Here is a 26,094-nt window from a genome sequence, read left to right on the forward strand (position 1 = left end):
AAAGTAGAGCTGGAACATCTTAGGCTGTACTGTATGGGAAATTCTGGTCAGAGCTCAGAAGACCAAAAGGCTGACAGAAATTGGAGGTTTCTACTGGGAAGGACTGCATTGGCTGTTGGACTCCAGATGATGTGTGTTGTGCTTAGCTAAAAGTTTGGCTGCATTTTGCATGTGTCTAGAGATTTTGCCTGATACTGAGATGAAAGGTGGCAGACTAATGTTGTAGAAGAAATTTCAAGGCAGTCAAATGTTGAGGCAGTTGCATGGATATCATTGGCAGCTTTTAGCCAGATCTATGTTGAGAATTAAGAGTAAAGAGCCCAGCAGATTGGTTTAAAATGTTGTGAGTTGGCCAGAAAGGAATCTCCAGTACAGTTGTGAACTGCAAAGATTGAGGAGAGGAGCTCTTTATTGCTGAGGAGGAACAGGAGAATAGAAAAATGGCCTGAGGGAATCACAAGATGCAGCAAGACTCCATCCTTTGCAGTGTCAAAATTGCAAAAGTGAAAGACTGCTTTGAGAAGATAGCCCAAGAGCACCATGTTCCAGAATGACAGAGGCCACACCATGTTGCATGATGAGAGCAGCCTGGAGAATTTGTTCCTTTGAATTAGATTCAAAGTGCTCAACTATCCAAGTGCTTGATCCCTACAGCCAAGAGAAAGGGAAGCCTGGCTACTGCTCCAGCTGGCCGCAGTCCTTGGCATTATCCATGTGGTACTGGTTTTAGATGCATGCAAAATGGAAGATTTGTGGGGTCAGGAAGCCTTCCCCCTAGATTTCAGAAGATCTAGGAGGCCATGCAGTGTGCCCTTGAGAGGGTCATGTGTGAAGCTGTGAATGTGAAGCCAAAGAAGTAGTGGAGCCCCAGAAGTTTGAAGAAGTCAGGAGTGTGGATCATCTGAGGAAAACTGCAAGGAGGGAGCAGAGTGGGCCCAAAAAAGAAGCCATCGGAGCTACCACCACCATCACTGTTGCTGCAGGGGTGGAGCCACCCAAGCCCTTTGGTTTGTTTGTTTTTTTTTCTTTTTGAGACAGGGTCTCTCCATGCAGTTCAGGCTGGCCTCAAGCTCACTTTGTAGCCCAGGCTGGTCTCAAACTGGCAACAGTCCTCCTGCCTCAGCCTCCTGAGTGCTGGGATTACAGGTGTGCATCACCACACCTGGATACCCAAGCCCTTTGGAGTTAACATCTTGTCACAGATTCCCTCAGATGCTGCACATGGAACTGTAGGACTTAATGTTTACCTTACTGGATTTTGGACTTGCTTTGGTCTCATTCTTTAGTATCTCCCTATTTATAACTTTTGGAATGGAAATATCTATATTGTGCCATTGAATGGTGGAAGTGTTTAACTTTCTTTTCATTTGTACAGGAGCTCACAGTTAAGAGTTTGGCTTAAATCTCAGAGGAGACTTAGGACTTGAACTTTTCAGCAAAGTTAAAATTGTTAGGATTTTGACAACTCTTAGAGATGCACTAAATGCCTTTTAAGTAAAGGAATGTACATGAGTCTTTGGGATGTCAGGGATGGAATGTTCCAGTTTGTGTCTAGATGTCTCCTCAAAGCCTCATGCCATCGTCAGGGGCTTTACAGAGGTAGCTGAGTCTAGAGTTTGTGATTGATTCATGATCCAGTAGTGGAACTAAGGGTGTGAGTGCTACACCTACCCTAGTGCTGGTAGTCTGCATACAGTATAAGGGACAGAAAGAGGCTTGTCTTCTTGCTTGTTGCTTTTGCTGTCTTCTGTTGTCATGAACTGTTGCCCCTCTTCTGTGCCCAACTCTTCCTTAGAGCAAGCTGATTATGGACTGAAACATCTATAAACTATAAACTAAGTAAACCTTTTCTCCCTTAACTTGTGGGTGTTGGCTATTTTGTCACAGCAATGAGAAGAGTAACTAAGATAAGTACTAACAAAATTGTAATGAGCGACCTCAGTACCCCACTGTCACAAGTAGATCAACTAGACAAAAAAAATCAACAAAGAAATATCAGAACTGAACCAAACCTCTGAACAAATGGACTTAATAGATGTCTATGGAGTGTTCTACCCCACATCAGAATATGTATTTTGCTCAGCTACACATGGGACATTCATCAAAATAGACCACATACTAGTTCATAGAACATGCTTAAGTAAATGCAAAGGAATTGAAATCATCCCATGCATATTATGAGACCATAGTGCAATGAAATTAGAAATCAATCACAAAAGAACAAAATCTACATAAACATGGAAATTAACACCCTTTTGCATAACCAATAAGCCACAGATGAAAGTAAAGAAGACATTAGACAGTTTCTACAATTAAATGGTAATTCCAGTACAACACACCAGAACTTCTGGGATGCAATGAAACCAGTCCTATGATGGAAATTTATAGTGGTGAACTCCTACATCAGGAAAAAACAACCTAATGTTGAACCTCAAGCTTCTATAAAAAGAAGAATAAGTAAAACCCAAAGCTCAAGTGAGGAAGGAAATTATAAAGATCAGAGGAAAAAATTAATGCAATGAATACTAAGAAAACAATATGAAGAAACAATGGGTTGAAGAGATGGTTCTTTGAAAGATTAAATAAAATTGATAAACCCTTAGCCACACTTACCAAGAAAAGAGAAGAAAAGACTTAAATCCATGCAGTTAGGAATGAAAAGTGTACAATTCCTGGTATCAAAAAAAAAAAAAAAAAGAATGAAAAGTGTAAAATCACAACAGATTTTGCAGAAATCCAGAAGATCCATATCTATTTTAAGAACCTGTATTTTAATAAGATGGAAAATACAGAAGAAATGAACAGATTCATAGATACATATGAATTACCAAAGCTGAATTATGAAGATGCAAGAACTCCAAATAAACAAATATCAGTCAATGAAATTGAAGATGTTATTAAAAACCTATGAACAAAGAAAAACCCACATCCTGATGGATTTACTGCTGAATTCTACAAGAAATTTAGAGGAAAATCTAATGCTGTAGCTCCTCAAACTCTTCAAGGAAATTGAAAGGGAAGTAATACTCACAAACTCCTCAAACTCTTTAAGGAAATTGAAGGGAAGTAATACTCCCAAACTTATTACTAGAAGCAAGTATTACCCTGATATCAAAACCAGAGAAGGATCCAACCAAAGAAGAGAACTACTGGCTAATCTCCCTAATGAAGATAGACACAAAAACCCTCAACAAGGTACTGGCAAACAGAATGCAGCAAATCGTCAAAAAGATTATACTCCCATGACCAAGAGAGATTCATCCCAGGAATGCAGGAGTGGTTTCAACATATGCAAGTCAATAAATGTAAAACACCATATGAACAGAGCCAAAGACAAATATCACATAATCATCTCAATAGATGCAGAGAAAGCATTTGACAAAGTTCGACACCCATTCACAATAAAAAAATTGGAATAGATGGTTTATCTCAATCTGATAAAAGCCATCTATGACAAACTAACAGCCAGTATCAAAAAAATTAAATGGTCAAAAACTCAAAAGTTTTCACTCTAAAATTAGGAACAAGGCAAGGATGTCCATTATCAGCACTCTTATTCAATACAGTTCTGGAAACATTAGCTAGAGCAATTAGAGAAAGAAATAAAGACAATAAAGTTACAAAAGGTAGAAGTTATCATTTGCAGATGACATGATATTTTACATGGAATACCCCAAAACCTCCACCAAAAGACTTCTAGGTTTCATAGTGAAATTCAGTCATATAGCTGGTTACAAAGTCAACACTCAAAAAATCAATAGCTTTCTTGTACACAAATAACAGACTCAGAGGAATTAGAGAAAGCATACCTTTCACAATAGCATAAAAAAAATGAAATACTTAGGAATCAATTTCGCAAAGTAAGAAAAAGGTCTCTACATTGAAAGCTATGGTACTTTGAAAAAGGAGATCAAAGAAGATATCAGAAAATGGAGATATGCCTTGTTCTTGAGTAGGAATAACCAACATAGTGAAAATGGCCATACTCCCAAAATTGCTGTGCAGATTTAATTCAATCCTGATCAAAATACCAATAGCATACCTCACGGAATTAGAGAAAACAATCTTAAAATTTATTTGGAGCTAGATGAGACCTGCAACAGCAAAAACAATTCTGGGTAACAAAGGCAAAGTAGAAGGCATCACAATGCCTGACTTGAAATTATACTACAAAGCTAGTGTGATAAAAACCACACGGTAATGGCAAAAAAACCCCAATCCCTCCCCCGCCCCACACACAAAAAAACAGACCCAAGAATCATTGGAACACATTAGCAGATTGAGAAAGAACTCCAAACACAGCCACCTTATCTTTGACAAAGGGGCCAAACACCTTCACTGAAAGAAAGATAGCCTATTTATTAAATGGTGCTGGAAAAACTGACTTTCTACATATTCAAAACTAAAACTAGACCCATGTCTATCACCAAATACCCAACTAAAATCAAAATGTATACTCAAGGCAGAAGCACTAAATCTGCTAATAGAGAGACTAGGTAGAACTCTTGAGACATAGTTGTAGGCAAAGACTTAATGAATAAAACCCCGACCGCATTAGAAATTTTACAAAGACTCAACAACTGGGGTTGTATCATACTAAAAAGCTTTTGCACAGCAAAAGATATCACCAACATCATGAAGAGACAACCTACCTAATCAGAAAAAATATCTGTCAGCTGTTTCTTAAAGGACCAAGATCTAGAATATATAAAGAACTAAAAAAAAAAAATCATACCCCCCCAATTTAAAGATACAATCCAAAATGGGCACCTGAAATGAATAGATACTTCTCGAATAAATAAGTAGAAATGACACATAAATATGTGAAAAATATGTTCAATATCATGGGTCATCTAAGATGCAAATTAAAATAAGCTGAGATCATTTGACTTCCAAAATAATAGCTGCTATCAAGAAATCAACAAATAACAGATGCTGCTGAAGCTGTGGGGGAAAAGGAACCCTTCTCCACTGTTGGTGGGAGTGTAGACTGGTGCCACCACTATGGAAATCAGCGTGAAGGTTCCTCAAATCTAGGACTAAATGTCCAATTTGACCTAGCCGTGCCCTTTCGTGGTATCTCCCCAAAAGAATTAAAAACATCATACCACATCAATATATGCAGATCCATGTTTATAGCAGCACAGTTCATAATAGCTAAATCTTGGAAGCAGCCCAAATGCCCATCAACCAATGAATGAACAAAGAAGATGTGGTTGTTTTTATACAAGAGTACTACTCAGCCATAAAGAATAAACAGCCATTTCTAGGTAAATGGATGCACTTTGAGACTACACTCTTAAGTGCAGTAAAATGAACATATGTGTAAATGTTGCATTGTTTCTTTGGTGTAAGAAATGAAGTGTGAAAAAGGACCAAAATGTGTAATAGATATTGTGAAATAGCAGGAAATTGTTCAAAAGGAAAGGGGAACTAGGGAAAGGGGACAGGGAAAGGAAGGAAGAGCAAAGAAAGGAACAACAAAAGGAAAAAATGGAAACAAATCTTTTTAAATAAGGAGGGGATGAGGGATTGAAGGGAGTGGGGGAATGGAAAAAAGAGTCAAGATATATTATGTACAGGTACAAATTCCCTATGATGGGGCTGGGGATTTAGCTCAGTGGCACAGCGCCTGCCTGACAAGTGCAAGGCTGTGAGTTCAATTCCTGGTACCAGAAAAAAACCAAACCAAACCAAAACAAATTCTTTATGATAAGTGTGATCATTACATATATCTAAAATGTACCAGTGAACTTAATTCAAAGAAAAAAGAGAAAGCAACCATGTTCAAGAGGAAATGGTAATACTCACATTATCAGGACCAATTAAACAGCTCACACTTTTCAAGGGGCAGAATGTATCAAATTGTCCATAAAAATGTCCACTGCAGGGATTCCATATTAAATAATGATTTTGTTCCCAAGTTAGCACATAGGCAGTTGGACCCTGAAAATAAATAGATATTAAAAACAGTTTTGAATGAATTATGCAATTAAGGCCAATAGTAGTTTGCACATTTTGTCACTTTAGTTGGATCCAAAAATTCCATGACAAATCGTGCAAATTATTTTGTAGTTCTATGTTGATTGGATTTTAAATATGAAATTTTTTTTTGAAAATTCTCAGGTCTCATATAGTGCTGTCCAACTAAGGATAGCAGTTATTTTACTCAACCAGAGTATCTCAAGATTGGCTGTAAAACCACTTCTAATGGAAGTCACTGGCATTTTCTTCTTAGAGTGGATAAAATTGCCATTTAGGAATCTAGAAAGCTGATTATTTTGGATTATTTTTCTTTTTTTTTTTTTTTTTTTTGTCTTTTTGAGACAGAGTTTCGCTATGCAGTTCAGGCTGGCCTCAAACTCCCAATGATCCTCCTGCCTCAGCCTCTCGAGTGCTGGGATTATAGGCATGCCCACCACGCCTGGTAGGAATACTATTTCTAAGAAAGCAGTTTACATTGGATACCCATTTATAATTATACAAATGCCTAGCAGACCTAAAAGATGCTTGGGAGAGGACAGGGAGAAAGGACAGCTAACTGGGGCTTTGGATGGCAAAGGGTCCAGTTTTGCCATAAAGCAATTAGAAGTGCTATGGAGGGATCTAAGGACCACATCAAATTATTTCATGTCTCACTGGTAGCTCTGTCTGCCTGTTCGGGCATTTCTGGGCCACTTTCCTAGTAACTCTGAGCTGTTACAAAGACAAGTCCCATCCATGGATCGGGCTAGACAACAACACGCCTCTGCGGAAGCCAGGCTACGTGACCTCACCTCGGGAATCGCGTTGCCCATCACCAGCCAGGCCTTCTTCCCCAGGAACAGGAAGTAATTACACAGCAGGACTGCGTGCTCCTCTTCATCTCCTGCCAGGAGATCAAGAAATTGCTGGCAAGAAGAAAAGAAGAAGATGGGGTATGACGGACTGCTTTAGCTGATTGGCTACGCACAGTTTTAGCAAGTCATAGTTGAGACTAGTATCTTAAAGTATAAGACATTTTTTCAAATCCTTTTCCAGTTTTGGTAGTATATGGATGATTTTTGTTTTCTCCTATTTGACAGGATTTGGTATGTAGTTCAGAATGGCTTTGAATTCACTGCTTAGCCCCAGCTGGGCTTGAACTCACAGTGATCCCCCTGCCTCAGCCCCCCAAGTGCTGGGCATACAGGCGTGCACTAGCATGCCCTCATGCCAGTTGACAAGCTTTAACAACTTTTTAGTGGACAGTGTGTTCTCTAACATCGGTGATGGTGTAGACTTCTAGAATCAATAATCAGTATGATTGGGGTATGGGCGACAATTTTAAGAATTTTAGTTTTCATTTTGAATGTGTACATGATTGCGCACTTTAGGGTAAATGCTCCGTACAGCGTATAACATGCATGAATGCATTTAATCTTAGAGCAACGTTTTCAAGAAAGTGCTCTCATTCCCAGTTTTACAGATAAGAAAGTGAAGGCATGGACCCGAAAGTAATACCGAGACAGTGTTAAGCCAGTCTTGCTGTAGTATGCGAACTGTTCTGTAGTTCATATATCTTCACATGGATCCCTTCAGGTTGTGGAAAATTCATTTCTGAAATTGTCAACATTTGTGTTGCCAAAATATGTTATGGGATAAAAAATGTAGAGTGCACTTAAGTTTCTTCAAGGTAAGAGTTTCTTTCAAAGAAAGCTGTATAATACTGTGTAATGCAAGCACAGTACAATGGGAGATCCAGAAGCAGAATTAATACTTTGGATATGGTTGTTTCATATTACCTAAGATCAGTTTGGAAGTTTATGTACCATACAAAATTATAAATTTGGTAGAAGTGGAGCCATATTTATTTTGCTAAGGCCAGGACCTAGGGCAAGTTCTGCTATATAGTAGGTGACCAGTAAGTACATACTGAATAAATAATGATGTAACATCCGTTAGAAAGCCTATGAATTAAGGAATATACAATTGCCAATTATAGTATAGAATGCATTTTCATTTTTATGAATAAAACTGGGATATTGTTACTATAATACTAAGAGGATAATTCAGCATCAACACATTTAAAGTCTTATTTTTTTGTGGTGGAGCATGTTTATAATCCCAGCACTCAGGAGACTGAGGCAGGAGGACTGCCACAAGTTTGAGGCCAGCCTAAGTGCCACAGTGAGTTCAAAGCAATCTTGGACTGCAGAGCAAGACCCTGTCTCAAAACAACAATGACAACAACAACAAAAGTCTTATTTTTTATTCTTTGTGTAATTTTCTTTTTAACTTCTTAGCTGTTAGAAAATGACCCAGGAAAAAATGTACTACAGAATTTAGCTCATACTGCTAAAGAGATGGCCAAGTACTTTTTTTGTGATGACTAATGAATGTTGCAATATAAAATCATGCAAGCCATTTAGCTAATATTCAGTTAAGTCAGCTCAAGTTAGTCAATCTGCAAGGAAGAAAGACTTACATCAGATGTGCTCCAGAGATCACAGACACCAGCAAACGAAACCGTGTCAGGCAAGAAAGGGATCAAGGAAACGTACCGCGCTACCAGTTCCTGTAGAAACAAAATTGGCATTAAAAAATAATTTAAAGTAAAGTAGGAAGCTGCATCCCCGATCTCATTTTTATGCCAAGTTTTGTATTAATATTACTTTACTTAATCCTCACCAAGCATCTTGTGCAGGTTAGTGCTATTATTTATGTATTATATATGTTATAAATATCTTCTGATTTATGGTTTAACTTTTTTCTTCAGTTACTTTTGAGAAACTCAAATTCTCAATTTAATATGGTCAAATTTTTGTATTTCTTTGTCACAAAATTTGTGCTTTTTTCTTAGTTAAGAAATCTTTTTCATCTCAGATCATAAAAATCAAAATGCCTTTCTCACTTAAGCCTTTAATCGGTATGCAACTGAGAGTTGTGAAGTCTGGATAAATACTGTGGCCAGTCTTCCCAAGAGGCCCTACTCCTCAGTATTGTTTCGACTGTATTTGGCTTTTTTCAATCTTATATAAATATTAGAATCAGCTTGTCAGGTTCTACTAGAAACTTTTAAAAATCTGACAATCTTTGTCCTCTCTGGAAAGTTTAGACTCTTTCCTTTGATTGTGATTATTGGTAAATATTTAGATTACTTCTCTCATCTTATTCTGTAATTTTACTTTTCATTTGTTTTTATTCTTGTTCTCTCTCTCATGCTATTTCATTATCTTCTTCTATTTTAAAAGTAATACTATTTTTATTCTTTTAAATGGTTAATCTAGAAACTTCAATATGCATATTTGTTAAATCTAAAATTAATACCTTTACCCTCATCTTGAAAAAATCAAAGACATTCTCATCAATTTTGTCCTTATATCTATATATTCTTTTGTATTCTGTCTTGATTTTTTACCAATTTGCTATTATTATTACTATTAAGATAATACTTAACATTCTGTGTCATATTTAGGATTATCCTCTAAGAACCTTCAAGTACCATATATATGTTTGTGTGTGTGTGTGTGTGTGTGTGTGTGTGTATTCCAATTTGCTAATTCACATATATATGCAATTCGTTTAATAAAAGTGATTTGGTTGTGAGTTTTTCCAACATTTGTGATAAAGACAGTTTCACTGACAGACAGCGATTTTCTTTTAGCCTGTTGAAGATGGCTTTCATTACTGCAGTTGACAAGTCTGTTGTTCTAATCATTTCTTCTTTTGTAGATAATCTGTTTCCTCTCTAGTGGTTTTGAAATCATCCTTGTAGTTTTCTATGAGATGTCTAGATTGTGACATCTTTGTATTTATTTTGCTTAATATTTGTTAGGCTTCCTGAATCAGGATTGTTACCTTTCATTAAATCTGGGAACTTCTCTGTTTAGTTTCTTTGAATATTTCCTTGCTTCATTTTATATCATTTGAACTTCCTCTTCCATCCCCTTTAACCATTCCTTTATGCCTCCTCCTGCACTTTCCTTTCCTTTCTTTTTTTTTTTTTTTTTTCCATCTTTTGAGACAAGGTTCACTATGCAGTTCAGGCTGGCCTCAAACTCACAGAGATCCTCCTGCCTCAGCCTCTGGAGTGCTGGGATTACAGTTGTGTGTCACCATACCCAGCCTATCTTTTTACTTTTTTTTGTCTCTACTTTTTCCTATCTCTGTGCATTCCAAGTAGTTTCTTTGCATGTGTATTCCAGTTTGCTAATTCATTGTGTTTAAATGTATGTAATGTAACTCTATATTTAACTGTGTTTAATGTGTCATTGGGCCTGTTTAATTTCTAGTTATAACTATCATGTCTTTGATATATGTGGTTCTTTAAAAAACATCTGCCTCTCAATTTTGATAGTGTATTGTTCAATTATACTTGCAATTCCTCAGATTTCTTAAGCTTATTAAACATATATATATATTTTTAATATTGTGTACCTGCTAATTCTTGGTTTGTTGTGAGTTTTTTGAGGCAGGGTCTGGGCCGCTTTATGTGTGCCAGGCTAGCCTGGAACTCCTGGGGATCTTCTGCCTCAGCTCCCGGAATGCTGAAATTGCAGGTCTGTGCTGCTCTGCCCGCTGCACCTGATAATTGTATCTGCAGCCCCTGTGGCCAGAGTCTCCAATTTGTCATTCCTTTTGACTCTTACTTTCTGTATGATGATTTACTTCTACCCTGAAATACTTTTTTTTTTGCTTTGTTTTAAACCATTGCTAGATTTTATTTATTTTATTTTTCTTGTGTAAGAACCCTTATGTTGTAGCTACTGCTGGAGCTTGAGTCCTCTGGACAGAGACTCTGGTGTGGGATTTCACAAGATGGTCGGTGAGTTCCTGATAGGGCGACTTGGTGAACACTCTTTCCAAAGGTCAGGGGTCAGGTAGCTGTAGGTCTTGGATATGGCATCAAAGGTGGCCTTAGCAAAGTTGCCCAAAGTAGCAGTGCAGCCCCTGGCAGAGGTGTAGCAGTCATCAGTACCAGCCATCAGCAGTAGCTTCTTGGGCAAGGGGCTGAGACGATGCCAGTGCCTCTGGGGGCAGGGATCAGACGCACTATCACAGAGCCACAGAGGCCCGTCACTTACAAGGGACAGTGTGGGGCTCTCCGATCTTGTTCCCCCAGGAGCCTCTCCGCACCGGGTCGTGGAGAGCTTGGCCGGGATGATGGCCCCACGAACGGCAGTGGCTACTTCCCTGGAACACTTTACACCCAGACCAGCATGACCGTTGTAGTCCCCAGTGGCGACAAATGCCTTGAACCTGGTCTGCTGGCCAGCCCGAGCTTGCTTCTGCACAGGCATGATCTTTAGAACTTCATCCTTGAGGGATGTGCCCAGGAAAAAGTCAATAATCTCAGTGTTATGGTTGAAACATTGTGTCAACTTGGGGAGTCTAGAGGTTTGGCTAAGTAACTTAGCAGGAAGCCAGAGTGCTTACTTTGTATACATCCTGAGCCTGTGGAAGAGGAGGTCACGGAGATTATGTGAGAGCTACATGCCCCTTAGGTGGGGGTAGCCTGTTTACGATGTAAGGCAAGAAAGAAGCTGCTTGCCGCCATTCCTGCGGTTTGCTCTGGCTGCTTTGCTGTTCGGCTGCCGTTCTCCTCTTTGTTCTCGTTGCTTTGCTACCTTCTGCCTCGGAGCCAGCCAAGTACGGACTGGAACCTCCACAAACTAAGCTAAATAAACCTTTCCTTCCTTCATTTTCGGCATTGGGTATTTTGTCTCAGCAACGAGAGAAAAGTAACCAAGACACTCAGACTCCTTAATGGGTGAGGAGAAGAGATAAATTTCCTCCAGGGACTTGATCTTCATGTCCTTGACCAACCGGCCCAGCTTGGTGACAGGAATCCACTTCTTGTCCTCAGGCTTACCGCTGCGAGCCCCTCGGCCTCGGCCCCGGCCCCGGCCCAGGCCCCTGCTGCGCCCGCGGCCCCGAAGACCACTGCCGAAGCCTCCGCGGAGACCGCTGCGGCCTCCCATGCCTGGGCCTCCGGGGCCACCCGCTGCACCGGCGTCATCTGCCATTTGGTGTTTCCCGGAGGAAGAAGCTGAAATTCTTTGTTGTGTGGGCGTATCACTGGAACTTTCTGTGTGGAATTGTTCTGTGGCTGAGATTAAATGACTTTCTTCTAGAAGGATTTAGGTTTGCTTTTGACAGTGGTTTGCTTTCAATTAGATTGTTGGTTGAAGTTTTTTGAATCATATAGGCGGTGTAAATTCCAGTCCCATATGCGAATAAAAGCAGGTTAGTGACCAGGAATTCTCAGGAAAGAGGATTTTCTCTCTTCCATCAGGAGTCAGGACTGAGTCAGCTAGGACTCTTTCTGCAGAGTGAAGGAATTCCTCTTTTACCCACTGATCCTATTCCCCTGTGTGCCTCTGCCGCTGCTCTCTGCCTGGGGCTCACTGAAACTCAGCACTAGTCTACTGGAGTCAGCAGACAGCCTGGGTAAAGTTTTCTGTACATCTATAGTGTAGGGAGCACAGACACTCCTGTGATTTTCCATAAAAAGTAATTTAAAAAATAAACTGTAGAATATGGTTTTAAAAAACATATATCATCCTATTTCTCAATCATTACATTAATAACATTAGCAGTAAGATTCTCTCTTCAAAAACAGTGAAGGGTTACTTAAAAATACCCAAGCTGACCTGGCTTCTGGTTCCCTGAGTTTGGGATGGGTGTGGTGCTCCAGAGGCAGTGAAGGGTGTGAGTGTACTTAACGCCTAAGTAGGGATGCACTTGGGGATGGTCTCAATGCTGAAAATACTAATATTAATGGTTGGAATAAATTTTGATTAATTTGAATTTAGTGATGCTTGTAGCATTAAGTATATACCAAATAGTTATTTTTTGGTTGTTTGTTTTGTTTTAAGACAGGGTCTTGCTATATAGGTAAGGCTGGCCTTAAACTCACTATGTAGCACAAGCTGGTCTCAAACTCTTGAGATCCTCCTGCCTAGCCCCCTGAGCGCTAGGATTACAGGCATGCACTACCATGCTTGCCAAGTAGTTACTGTGATGTAGTAGAAAGTACATGAATTCTGAAATTAGAGGCCTTGGTTTGAATCCTATCAAAAGTTATTGAGAATACAAAACAAAAACATGTTTATGTAAATAAAACATTTTGAAAGTACAGAGTATCTTCTATATGTTAATTTTTCAATACCTAATGAAATGCCAAGAATAGAGTAAGCATTCATCCATTATTCATTGAAAAAATGAACTATGCATTGTTATCATCCCTGGTACACTCAGGCTTTGCTAAAGAAAGCAAGCCTTGTGGCAATAAAGAGGTTTTAATCATTATGTTCTGTGACAGTGAATTCAGGTTGTTTGCTTGATTGGCTTGAGACCCACCTGGGGAATTAAAGCATATTTCTGAGAGAGCCTGCTGGGAACTCGAGGTGTGACCTTGAGGTCTCTATCTGGTCCTGGCCACTTACTTCCTCTCTGGTCCCTTACTCTGCTTCCAGCTACCGTGAGGTAAGCAGCTGCTTGCAGCCAGCCCCTCTGATGCGATGTTTCTGTTTTAGAACTAATTGGAGACCATGGACTAATGCCATGAACCAAATTAACCATTTCTTCTGGGAAGCTGTGGGTGTCAGGTGTTTGATAACAGCAGCGGGAGAGCTGACCAACACACTTTCCTCACTAATGATCTTGGTATAGTTAATACCTTAAGTATCCTAGAATATGATAAAGTGGCAAATATTTATTAAAACATTTCTTGCAACAGGACTGACTGGCTATAGAGTACTTACTGCGGTGGCCTGTGGGTTATTGGGGTAGGCATTCAGGAGCTCCTGAGGAGGGTTTAGAGGTTTGAGATAGCGAGTAATGAAAACTGTTTTTCCATTTATGTCAATTACTGTCGTAAGGCACTGCCGATTCGGGAACTTTAAGGCACACTCAGTTTGAAACTTCTCTGTTGCTTGAAGCAATTTCTCATCTTCCTGAGAATCAAACTGCAGAAAGAAACGCTTCATGGACTTTATATGCTTACAGGAGACAAAGTAGAACATGTCACAATTCCTCATGAGCCAAAAGGGTGGTTTGAGAAGTATGATGAAGTGGTTCTTTATAAAACCATCTTGTCTTGGTATCCCTGAAAGTTTGATTAGTTGCATTTATAATTTAAAAATTAGAGGATTCCTTAAACACATAAGGTGCACTCCACAGGGTCAAAAGAAAGTACTGAACAGGTAAGCAGCCACCTGGAAACTACTGGATTAATATAACAAGCTATAAAATTAAGCTATGCCGTAGTAATTCTGATTGATGAGCCCCAGCAATAAACTTTTATGTGACTGTACTTCTCTGTTGGTTTTAAGGGGAGGAGGGCTCAGAAATCCATCATGTCAGATGTAAGAGGTCTGTGTGACAGATTCCTAGCGTAGAACTGTCAAGCCAGAAATAAGTGTAGCTTTAGGAAGACGGAAAATTACAAAACAAAGAGGATGTGAAGAAAAACCACCCAGTGGATTCAACCATGTTCTTTTACACCCATTCATTTACTTATTCATCAAATATAGTGAGTCCCCGACTTAGGAAAGAGTTATGCTCTGGAAGATTCGTTCCTGAGTCTGACAAAGCAAGCCTTACATAGCGCACCCGTGAAAGTTCGCAACTCAAATCTTCACAGGTCAGGGACTTCCTATACTTGAGAAATGTCTGCAGAGACTAGAAAAGATGGAAGGCACGCTGAATAAATTGAAACAATCCCCTCAAAAATAAACAAGGAAAGGAAAGGAAAGGGGAAAGGAATGGAACGAGGGGAGGGGAGGGAAGGGAAGGGAGGAATCCCCTCCAGGAGCTTCTAGTTTGGAAGGGAACATTGCTAAGCATTTAGGAACTTAGAACACCTGACCAGGGTTCTATGGGGAAAAGTGCAGGGTGCTATGGGACCATCTAAGAGCGGCGGTTGGACGCACTGTCCCGGAAGAATAGCGAAGATCGGAGCTGGCACTGACTGTTGGCTCTCCAGGGTGAGAGGTGCCAGCCCTGGTGCTGCTGCATGGACTCGTGCGTTGTGTTGTGTCTTAGCTCTATGCCAGTGCATTCTGAGGGCAGGGCCTGTGTGTGCAGGGGATCTTCCCCCTCGAGCTTGCACACAGCAAGCCCTTGATAAATATTAATAGTCACCGAAACTTGTTCAGGCCACCTGGATGACACTTCAAGGAGTGAGGCATGAATTGAAGGAGTAGTGTGCTATGCTGGTGGTTTAAGAAGCGCCATGGAAAAACCTACCTACTAAAGGAATTTGGATGGTTTATTATGCAAATAGTTCAGGTAGAACTGACAAGTTCACAGTTTGATTCAACAGGAAATTTGGAAAATTCTTAACTGGCTCAATCATTTGACCCCTAGGTTAATGTAAACATTTACAGAAAACTGGAAGGGTTTATCCTGCTTTCAAATAGCTGTACTGTGACAGCCCCAACCTAAAAAATTGTCAGAGCTACACTGTCTTAAGCAGCTTGTAGGCTTCCAGGATTTAGAAAGAGTGAGGGTCACTCCCAAGGTGCAGAGGACACTCAGATTGGTGACTTCTTACACTTCATGCCAACTGACACTCTTTCTGACAAATCAAGTGGACCAAAGACATTCTTTTTAGGGGGTGGGCATTGCTGGGTGTTGAACACAGGGCCTTGAGCATGCATGCAGCAAGTGCTATGCCTCTGAGCTACACCCTGAACCTGAAGCTGGACATTCTTCACGGAACTGCAGACTCTACAGTTTACCATCAAGGATTCACACAGACATCTGGACCCAGCCCTTGTCCTCTGGGACAGTGAGTAAAAGCAGCTACTTGCAAGCGTAATAATGAGTTGTACAACAAAATACTGGTACCTTCTTAAGGATGTCACTCATCTATCACAGGCAAGGGAGAAAAAAAGAAATAAACAAAATGAGCCGGAAGACTTTATCAATACAAAAAAATCTATTTAAAAATTTCTGTTTTCAACCAAGACACTGTCAAATAGATGTTAAAAGGAGGGTTCAGGAGTTGCCCAGGATTTTAAAAACCTTTTCATTAGTAAATACCTTTTAACAGTCAGATGGAATGATTCCATTTGGGATAGTGGTAGAGGGACAACTCCAATCTGCTAATCCTGGGAGTTTCTGTCAGTGAAGAAATTCTAAATTGTGGCCCCTATGTGTGACAGTTAAGCTTGACTTTCAACTTGACTTTGGAGCCAGCTGAGGGATTAGTGAAGTACATCTGGGTGTCTGGGTGCACCATGGAGGCCTAACCTGGAGAGCCACACCTGGTCTCTGGCCCTTCCCTGCTGCTGTTCCCTGCTGTGCCTCTCAGCCACTGTGAACTGCACAGCATTGCTCCACCACCCTTCTGCCATTACGTTCCTGCCTCGGAGCCAGTTAACCATGTACTGAATCTCCCAAAACCATAGGCAAAGTCAACCTTTCTTCTTTAAGTTGTGTATGTCGGGTTTTGAGTCTCAGTAGTAGGAAGGCTGACTAATACACTTGTTTGAGGGTAAGAGCTTGACTTTCTTGAAGAGTCTGCAGGCGAATCACAACATGGTAATTTCTGCAACTGGTTCTTGGATTATCAGGGTCCTATCAATCAACTGTCTTTCCTCTCCAACAGTCACAAAAACAAACCCTCTCTAGAGGTCCTCGGGAAATGCTTCATGTAGCCACCATAGGGCAGTGAAATGCCACCGCAGGCAGCTGCCTGTCTCCTGGTTCAGGGCTGGGGGAGGACGTCTGCACCACTGGGAGCTGCGCTCCAACCTGGTGGCCTCTCCAAAGGAGACCTGGAGCAGGCACTAGGGTGTTCACCTTTTCTGTCAGCCATGGACTGCTCTCCCATGATGTGAAAACTCACCTCCAGATGGGGGACTGGCCAACTGCCTTTTGTTTTGTTTAGAATTCACAGAAATAATAAAATCATCTTTTGTTTGGGGCCATTTTCTGTGTGAACATGCTTGTGGGTTTTCTCTTGAATTTATACATGAAGACAACACCCAAAATATATAGTTTCCTCTCTGAAAATATTAAATGCACATATTCTAATGTTTATTTTGAGAATCACAGCTTTAGTGATAAAGCCTAGTATATAAGAGTAATTTGAGCTGGGTGTGGTGGCGCACACCTATTATCCTATCACTTAGGAGGCTGAGGCAGGAGGACTGCTATGAGTTTGAGGCCAGCCTGGGATATATAGTGAAATCTTGCCTCAAAAAAGACAGAAAAAAAAAGCGTACTTTGTATTTCAGTATATTTGTTTTCCCAGTAATCTTTTATATCCTGTAAATGGCTTCCAAATGAGATATAAACATAGTAATTTTCTCTGTGAAACAGTTTGGAATACTGGAAAAGAAATGGAAGTGTGTTTATTATTATTTTTTTTGTCTCCATCCGAGTCTTAATTACAGTGGAAAACAAAAGAGGACAATAGGTTCTGCCACATGGTGTGGCAGTTAACACCTAACATTATTGTGAATACACACTTCGTGAAATTTCCACCGCTTTTCTAGGCTTTTCAGCCAGTCCCTTAAAAATACCTGTCACATCAGTTTGCTCAGTAATGTGTGTTGGGTGTACATAGGGTGGAGTCAGATAGCAGTTTAAATGTCACCTCTGCCATGTCTTTGATTCACTGCCCAAGACATCTGCGAGTATTAAAGGAGAGAACAGATCTCCAATGTCTGACAGCGCTGAGGAATAAGGACTGAAACCATTTTGGTGATACTTATTACTGCATCAATCTGCATCTCAATAAAAAGAGGTCACAATCAATAACTTTTTGCCAAGTCCCAAAAAGGCAGTATGCATAAAGGCCGCATAAATACTTCACACTGAGAAAGTTTATTTCCCAATCATAGAGGTGGGGGAACAGCTGCTACCAAGTGGAAGTTATGGAAATTCTTCTTTCTAGAGCTATTTAAAAGCGTATTTATGCACATACTGATTCATCTAATGAAACGAATTTGGTAGCCCATGAAGGTCACCTGGCCTTTTGATCCTATGAATTGATTCAGGGCACAGGCACATCCAGATTCGTGAGGTCAGACATGGAATCTGTTCGAGCGTGGTTGCCAGTAAATTTCATGAGGAATCTGATTTTCTGGTGTGTCATTCCTCATTTTCTTCACACTGAGTAACTTCTTCTAAAAGCAGAACATGTTTATGTTTGTCTTGCTTTGCCCAGAAGTTTAGGTTACTGATTGACCTAATTATTGGCTCAGTGAAGGTGCAAACCGGCACATGTGTTCTCTCACTAACATGCAGTCCAAACTGGAGGGATAATTAATGGAGACTGAAGCAAAAGAACCTCTACAGAGTGCAAAGTTTACAATAGCTTCGTCTGGCCAACACTTCTCGGGTTTCGCCAGCGTTAGACGTGGTTTCCAAACTGTGTATAAACAAAATTACCTTCTCCCGAACTGACTCTCCTGGAACCAGCTGCGGCTCAATGGTAATGAACAGCGTGATATAGGAACTTTCGCTTAAGCTTCGAACCGGATCAAGGCCTCGCTCAATAATCATGTTTCGCTCCTTACTGTAGCCCAGGAGAACCGGGGGAATATCTATTTTAAATGTTCCATCAATCTGTGAAGAAAATGTGACTTGGTAAGCATTCTGGTGATTTTTTCCGACAGAGGTTCAAAAGCACATGTCAACTCCTCCTTGTCTAGTGAATTAAATAGAAAGTAGCATGGCTGACATTCAAGGCCCACCCTATCTCTCTAGCTTCGTCTCCCAAGATCTCCGGAGAAAGGGTTTTGTATTTCCCTGCCTTCTGTTTTGTGTTTACTCAAGGGTGTGCTGGCTGTGCAAGTTGCTTGGGTTCATATCCTGGACTAAACTTCAAGTGCCTCAGCTTCCTCATTAATAAAAAGGAGACAGCCATAGTGTAGGGATGCGATGATGAGCGAATGAAGAGATACAAAATACTGGGGATGGGGATTTAGCTCAGCGGCAAAGCGCCTGCCTGGCAAGCGCAAGGTCGTGAGTTCGGTTCCCGGTACCGGAGAAAAAAACAACAAAAAAAAAGAGATACAAAATACTAAAAACAGTGGCTCGCATGTGACATGGGCTCTATAAATACTGGCTGGCTGCCACCATGCCAAGCTTGCCATCTTTATTATTTATTTATTTATTTATTTGAGCTTGCCATCCTTAGCTTACAGAATTGTAATCATTTTTTAAGGCTTGGGTCAAATGCTTGTATCACAAATTTCTTTGTTATCACTACCACTCTCCCATAGAGTTTGTTTCTCTCATTTGTTGCAGTAACACATTCTCAGCTTGATAGTTGTGTGCAGATTTCTCATATTCTAGATAACTGCACAGTGCAAATATTTTTCCTCCTGCTGTGTCATTTTTCTCGACACATAGCAGTGTTTTGAATGCACAGTAGATGCTCAATGAATGTGGGCTAATTGGATGTCAAACCCCTTATGCAGAAGGAACTTACATAGAGTTCAAAAGGGCGGAATGTTTTTACTCTTGTTAAATCAAAACTATTCAGGGTTGGAATTTTAAATGCAAGAATTTGCAGGGCATCTAATTTTTATTTCAGTCTTTAGTAGCTTTTGTGTCTCAGGAGAAATAAAGAATTTAACATTTCGGTGGATATGTTGTCTAGGGATGGATTATAGAAGCCATCTTTTATTTGTCTCCTTACATCCCTGGAGTGCACCAAAGCCTAACTCAGTTAGGTGGTAGGGTACTGTAATGGTTGAAACATTGTGTCAATTTGAGAAGTTTAGAAGCTTAACTAACTCAGCAGTTTTACATCCTGAGTGTAGAGGACATGCCCTAGGGCAGCTGTTTATGATCCAGTATGTTGTAATGGCTGATTCATTGTGTCAACCTGAGAAGTTTAGAAGTTTAACTAAGTGACTTAGCAGGGGGCTAGGGTCCTGACTTTATAAATGTCCTGAGCCTGTGCAAGAGGAGGGCACAAGTGCTATAGTTGCCCTAGGGTGCGTGGCCTGCATACACTATAAGGGAGGAAAAGAGGCTTACTTCCCTCTTTCTGCTCTTGCTGTTTTTGCTGTCTTCTGTTGCCTTGAACTGTTACCCTCATCATGCCACCCTGCTTTGGAGCCAGCTGACTACGGACTAAAACCTCCACAGACTTGAGCTAAATACATCTTTCCTCTCATGGTTGGTTGATGTCTGGTATTTTGTCTCAGCAATGAGAGAAAAGTAACTAAGACAGGTACGGAGGAGAAAAAGTACAAAAATTACAGCTGAAACAACTGTAATTTTACTGTATTTTACTCTGTAAAATAGACCAAGGACACAGGAGGGAATGTGCACTACCTTCAAATGTTTGATATATAAGAACATTTTTTTTTTTTTTGGTCTTTTTCAGGCAGGGTCTTCCTGTGCACTTCAGGCTGGCCTTGAACTCACTTTGTAGCCCAGGCTGATCTTGAACTCACAATGATCCTCCTGTCTCAGCCTCCCGAGTGCTAGGATTACAGGCGTGCGCCACCATACCCGGTGATGTATAAGAATTTAAGACAGGGTTTCTTAGCCTGGCATAGTTGCTATTTGGGGCCTGGTCACTCTTTGCACCAGAAAGGTGTTCTATGCAGTGTAGGATGCCAGTAGCAAACTCCACAGGATTTATCAAATATGTCTCTGGATATAACCAAATGCTCCGTAGCGTACCTTTAAGAGCATGGGCTTTGGAATCAGACAAAACTTCTTGGATAAATATAATGAAGTTATTCTCCAAATAAACACTGAAGCATATAAATAAAAAAAACCTGAATATTGCTTTCTCCTTTAGCCAATCTTAATAGAGATTGGTAAAAGTTGAATCCCAACTGTGCCGTAAGCCTTTGTGATTTGAGTAAGTTATGTAACTTCTCTGTGTTCTGTCTCTTTGTAAAAAAACAATTGGGTTATGAGGCTTAACTGAAGTGACACATAAGGAGCTTCATATGAGTATGTAATATGCACCCCAAGTGATTATCAGTATGGGATCAGGATTCTCCTTGTTACATGTAGCTCTGTAGCAGGACCTAGGAATGGGAAATAGTGAAAATACATAGATTATGGCACCATTCAAGGAACCTTATGACAGAGCCATTGGAAAGAGAATAACTTACTTATAGGTAGTGATTCCTTGGGGATGGGCTCTGGGCATCACCAAAGCAGAAAATAGGAGACTTACACATCAGGGAATTGGGGATAATTACTTCTGAGTCCCCTTCCAAACGTGACTTTTGGCAATGCCAAATGTTATAGGCATCTGGTTTGTAAATGAAATGCTCTTTACATTTTTTTCATTTAGAATCTATTCAAAGATGGAAAAATACTCTCTTCTGGGGAGTGCGACACACCACACTGTCCTTTTTGTGCAGAGAGAATTGCAGTTCCAGATGATCCTTAAGATTCCAGCTACCCCAAGTCTCCCAGACTGGAGTTTTGCTCTTGGTTTTGCTGGCGACCCTGTGGCCCAGAAAGCACTCGCTCTGTGCAGTCATCACAGTGGCTCAGACTCGCCTGTGCTGTGGCTTTAACACCGGGCCATTAGAGAGATTTCAGAATCTTTAACTCTTGCCGTTCAAGGGCTGTCAAACTAATGAATCCCCTTCAGCAAAATTGTTAATGCTGAAGAAGGTTATCTTTGTGCTGCAGTTGGTGCAAACAATTTTTTTCATGTTGAAATAGTGTGCACTCAAGAAGTGTTAACAGAACACACTGGATTAAACGGGCCGTCAACTGTCTTGATTGTTTTGTTCCAGTTACATTCAGTCATCTGTCCATTCCACTTTGGTCATTTTGACAAGTTTGCACTTTGTCCCACCCCCTTCGCTTCTACTGAGATGTTTAAAATATTTTCAGATTTGAACAGTCATGCATTAACCATTAACTCTAGCGCTTAATTTATTAATGCTTTATAAGTCACACACATATCACAGAAGATCAGTGTGATGACTATTTCATTGCAAGGCCTTTGTACCTATGTTCTCTCAGTGTTGCCAGGAAAAACAGAGCTGTTGCCTATTCCCAAGGAATTCTGGCTTCAGATACTCACCCTTGCCTGGGAATATATGGTGCTAAATGGAAACTTCACACATCCTAACCAGTGTCTCTCAATCCGAGTGTGGATTCCACTTCCTCTTTCCCGATCGTCCTAAAGGAAAGTTTGGGGGCGGTAAAATTTACTTAAGAGCTCCAGACAAGCATTTAATTAATTTCTCAGCAAGAAAGCAGCAGAATTTTAGCTAACAACATGCAGACTTAGATTAGACAGACCTAGCTGAATCCTAGTTTGGGTACTTACTAGCTTTGTGACCCTAGGAGTCTTTTCATTGTCTTTGAACTTCAATTTTCTCATCAATGAGCTGCAGCTTTAACAATGTACCGCATACAGCTACTTTAGAATTAAACAAGACAATGTATATAAAGGATTTAGTACAATTCCTGGAACAGAGCAAATACTTGCCCCACACCATTTTCCCACTTATCCATGTCAAGTTTCAAACACTGAGAACATAAGCAAGGTGGGAAATGTGTCTGAGACTTCTACTAGGACCGAGGATATGACCAAGACAGTCAGACGTCTTCCTTAAAACTGAGAACTCACCTCTAAGATGTCATGCAGCACTTCGTCAAAAATGTTAATGAACACATCATCTTTCACCGACTGTAAACTGGCTGTGCTGTAATCCCCATTCGGGGCCCTGCAAAATACCACAGGACCAGGGACCGTGAGAACAAGGAAAACAGAAGTAATGAGATGTAAATGTCAACATCTGAAAAATACCCAAATAGAAGTGTAGGGGGAGCATGAAAGGCAGCACCTTCTTCCCTCTTTCCTTCCTTCCTTTTTTTTTTTGAGACAGGGTCTCCTATTAGTTCAGGCCCTGAACTCACTGTGTAGTCCAGCCTGGCCTCGAACTCACAGTGATCCTCCTGCCTCAGCCCCTTGATTACAGGTGTGTCCCACCATGCCCAGCTATTACAGGCAGTGCTTTCATTTCCAGGACTTGCCTTGCACAGGGAGAAGGTCAGATAATATCTGTCCTCCGGTGGAGAGAACACCGAACTGGAGACTGCATAGCCGACTCCTCTCTGGCTTGTTCTGGTGAGTCTCGGCATTTTCCCCAAGCTCACTGTAAGCTTGGCAAGGAGCTGCTGCCGGGATGGAGCTGGCTCAGTGCGGGGCCACAAGGCCTCCCGCGGACCCTGGGGCTGTCCAGCACCGCGGCTCCCAGGAGTCTGCCACTGTCACTGTACTGCTGAATGTCCCTCCCCTCCACTCACTTTCTCACATAGGAGGAAGCCGACACAGGGGGAGGGCTTTCCCTGCAGGGCTGGGCGTTTGCCTTCAAATGGCCTCCTTCTCTGTATGTTTTGTATAGCAGTGGTATGTGTTCCCTTCGAACCCTGCTCTGTCTCTGAGTTATCGTGTGGCTTTCAGGACCTCACCTTCCCTTTATGGGTATTCGTTTCCTCTCCACAAAAGCAGAAGGTTAGATTAGGTCACTTAAGGAACTAAAATAATAAAAAATCATTAAAATATCTGGAATTCTTGGATCAGAGTTGTGGAATGCTTGTTTATTTTTGACAAGGACAAAATGTCATTTACGGGATCTAGAGAGTTTCCATTTTGCTTAAAGACAGGATCCGAGGAAGAAAGGAAAAGCAGGACCAGGTCAGTGGATCAGGGTAATGCAAAGATTTGTGATATAACAAGCCAGAACCTGCTGGACATGATGGTTCCTGCCTATAATCCTAGCACTCTGAGAGAGAGGCTGAGGCAGAAGGATCATAATTTTAAACCTAGCCCTGGGAACTTAGCAACTTTGTGACACCCTGTCACAAACAAACAAACAAACAAACAATAACAGCAAAAAAGCCAGAGCCTGAGGGAACATAGAGTGTCCCACCATGACCCCAAGTTCCAAACACCAGACAAATTGTTCCATTTTTACGGAGTCACCTGTGGCCAAGAGATGCAACATCAGACTTGATATCCGGGCACCTGATCCTTGTTCCAAATCACCGGCTATCCACCGCTCACCTCAGGCATTTCTCACTGGGCCTCTGTCTACTTTACACTATTCAAGCTCTCCTGTGGTTCTTTAAAGAGAACTGTGCTTACCTGAATGGAAATTCAAGCTCTTCATTCCAGCTGGGATTTGGTCCTTCAGCTGTGGTTGTGTGGCAAACTGTCCGTTGAAAAGAGACTTCTACAAAAGGCCGCACTAAAACCTTACAACCAAGGACAAATCCTGGTTAGCGGAATTATTTTGTTCTTCGCAGAGGTAGCCTATGCTTACTAGTGTATTTAAACAATAAAGTGAAGCAGAAAGCAAGGCTGCTCAGGAAGGTCATGGGCGGTTCTTAGAAACATCGGGGGGCCACTGTGTCTGGCTCTCACCTGACCGAGGGGGCTGTCGGGGCTGTGTGCGCTTGGGGAAGCAGCGTGCTTCTCACCGAGAGTCCTCGAAGCCCTCGCCGGCTGCTGGGATTTGCTGGGAGGGAAAGTGTATGAAAGGCATAAGTGACAAGGCGTATCTAATAATAAGCTAATTCTTCAGAAGTGAAGAGAGTCGCTTTCTTCAGAGAGGTACGACCCTGGTGGCTGTGGGGAAAGCCATTCTTCCTAAGCCTGTGGGCGTCTCCAGAGCTTTTCGTAGTCACCTCATGATTCTGAGGGCCTTCCCCAACTCCCTTCCAGCCGGCATGTCTGGCTGAGAACAGAACAAAAGGCCTCCCTCTCTCCTTCCCTTGCAGGAGGCGCCGGGTGGGACTCGCCTTTCCCGTGAATGCGAGCCTGATCCCTACCAGGTAGCCCAAGCCTGGCCAGCTGCCCTGTCTCCATCCAGTTTCACTTTTCTCCACTGAATTTTGTTTGAACTGCTTCTCCAATGACCCTGAGCTACAGGCCAGGGCCGGGAGCTCTCTCTGGGCCTTTGCAGCTTTACTGGCAAGAGGAGGCTGGGGACACCAGCTTGAGTTAGGAGCAGTGGGTCTTACCCCTTTCTCTCCTTTCTCTTTCCTCCTTCTCTTCTTCTCCTTTTTTCCTTCTTTTTTTTGTCTTTTTGAGACAGGGTCTTGCTATGTAGTTCAGGCCAGTTTTGAACTCACTATGGAACTACCGTGGCCCCAGACCTGCGGTGATCCTTCTGTGTCAGCCATCCAAGTGCCTGGATTACAGGTGTGCGCCACCATGCCTAGGTCCCTTCTCCCTTTTGATCTGCCATTCATACAGGAACAGATGAAGGCCACTGCCAGACAGCCTCATGCAGATCCCCCTCCCTCAGTATCCTAACTGCCCACTTGCTCTACTGCATTTTATGGTTTCCCAATAAACCATATTTATTCAATCCTGATCAAATTACAAAATGTCTCTCTAGGAGGTGGTTGACTTTTCACAGGTTAGGTTTCAGACAAACTATGAGACAATACAAATGGAACATCCAATGCCACAACTGCCAGAAAAAACCCTTTTCCTTTGGAAAACCATCAATTACATTATGAAACAAACACACGTAATTTAATAATTACAAAAGCAAATGTAATGTGCTTATTTTAGGACCTGTATTAGACTTGGGCTACAGAGACAAATAGGATAACACTTCAGCTCAGACTGAACTGGTAGGCAGACACAGATTAATCTCACATAGTAATCTCCAAGAGTAAACTCTTGTGAGACAGGTGGTGCTGAACGACCTTGACTGTCACTTGCACTTGCTTCACTTCCATTATTTCTGTTGTAAAATGAAGATGCTAGTAGTAGCAGTGAGAGTGACATGAAATGATACATGTGAATGCCTAGTATGGCCCTGTGTAAATGCACAATAAACTTTACTTTCTTCCACTGCACTGGTAAGAGCAAAGGAAAAAGAAACAGTAATTCTTGATTGTTCTATCTCTGTTCTCAGAGTAATCTCAGGTGAGGTAACATGTTAGACTAGAGGGGTGGTCATGGCCATACGAGCACAGAGATGGAGATGAAAAATCCTATTTGGTTGAGTGCAAAGGTAGAGGCTGAAGATCTGGGTAAGCTTCATGGAAAAGTTGATGTGTGAACTACCTTGATCCATCTACACTGAAACATGTAGCATGTAGGAACAGTGATACTTTCTTGAATTATTATTGTTATTATTATTATTATTATTA

At 41.3% G+C, this 26,094-nt stretch overlaps 1 protein-coding gene across 1 annotated transcript in view; it reads right to left on the reverse strand.

Annotated features, from left to right (window-relative positions):
- The window catches only part of Cc2d2a (coiled-coil and C2 domain containing 2A), a gene marked incomplete at its 5' end in the record, with an annotated part of 110,554 nt that overhangs the window by 14,127 nt on the left and 70,333 nt on the right, over positions 1–26,094 (reverse strand). The window contains 9 exon segments of the mRNA XM_005402527.2: positions 5,812–5,946; positions 6,777–6,890; positions 8,447–8,536; positions 13,728–13,931; positions 18,370–18,546; positions 21,998–22,096; positions 22,550–22,646; positions 24,071–24,180; positions 24,350–24,443. Of these exon segments, the coding sequence (XP_005402584.1) occupies positions 5,812–5,946; positions 6,777–6,890; positions 8,447–8,536; positions 13,728–13,931; positions 18,370–18,546; positions 21,998–22,096; positions 22,550–22,646; positions 24,071–24,180; positions 24,350–24,443 (1,120 nt within the window).

This window comes from Chinchilla lanigera, unplaced genomic scaffold (assembly GCF_000276665.1).
Source record: "Chinchilla lanigera isolate Chin_1 unplaced genomic scaffold, ChiLan1.0 scaffold00079, whole genome shotgun sequence".
NCBI lineage: Eukaryota > Metazoa > Chordata > Mammalia > Rodentia > Chinchillidae > Chinchilla > Chinchilla lanigera.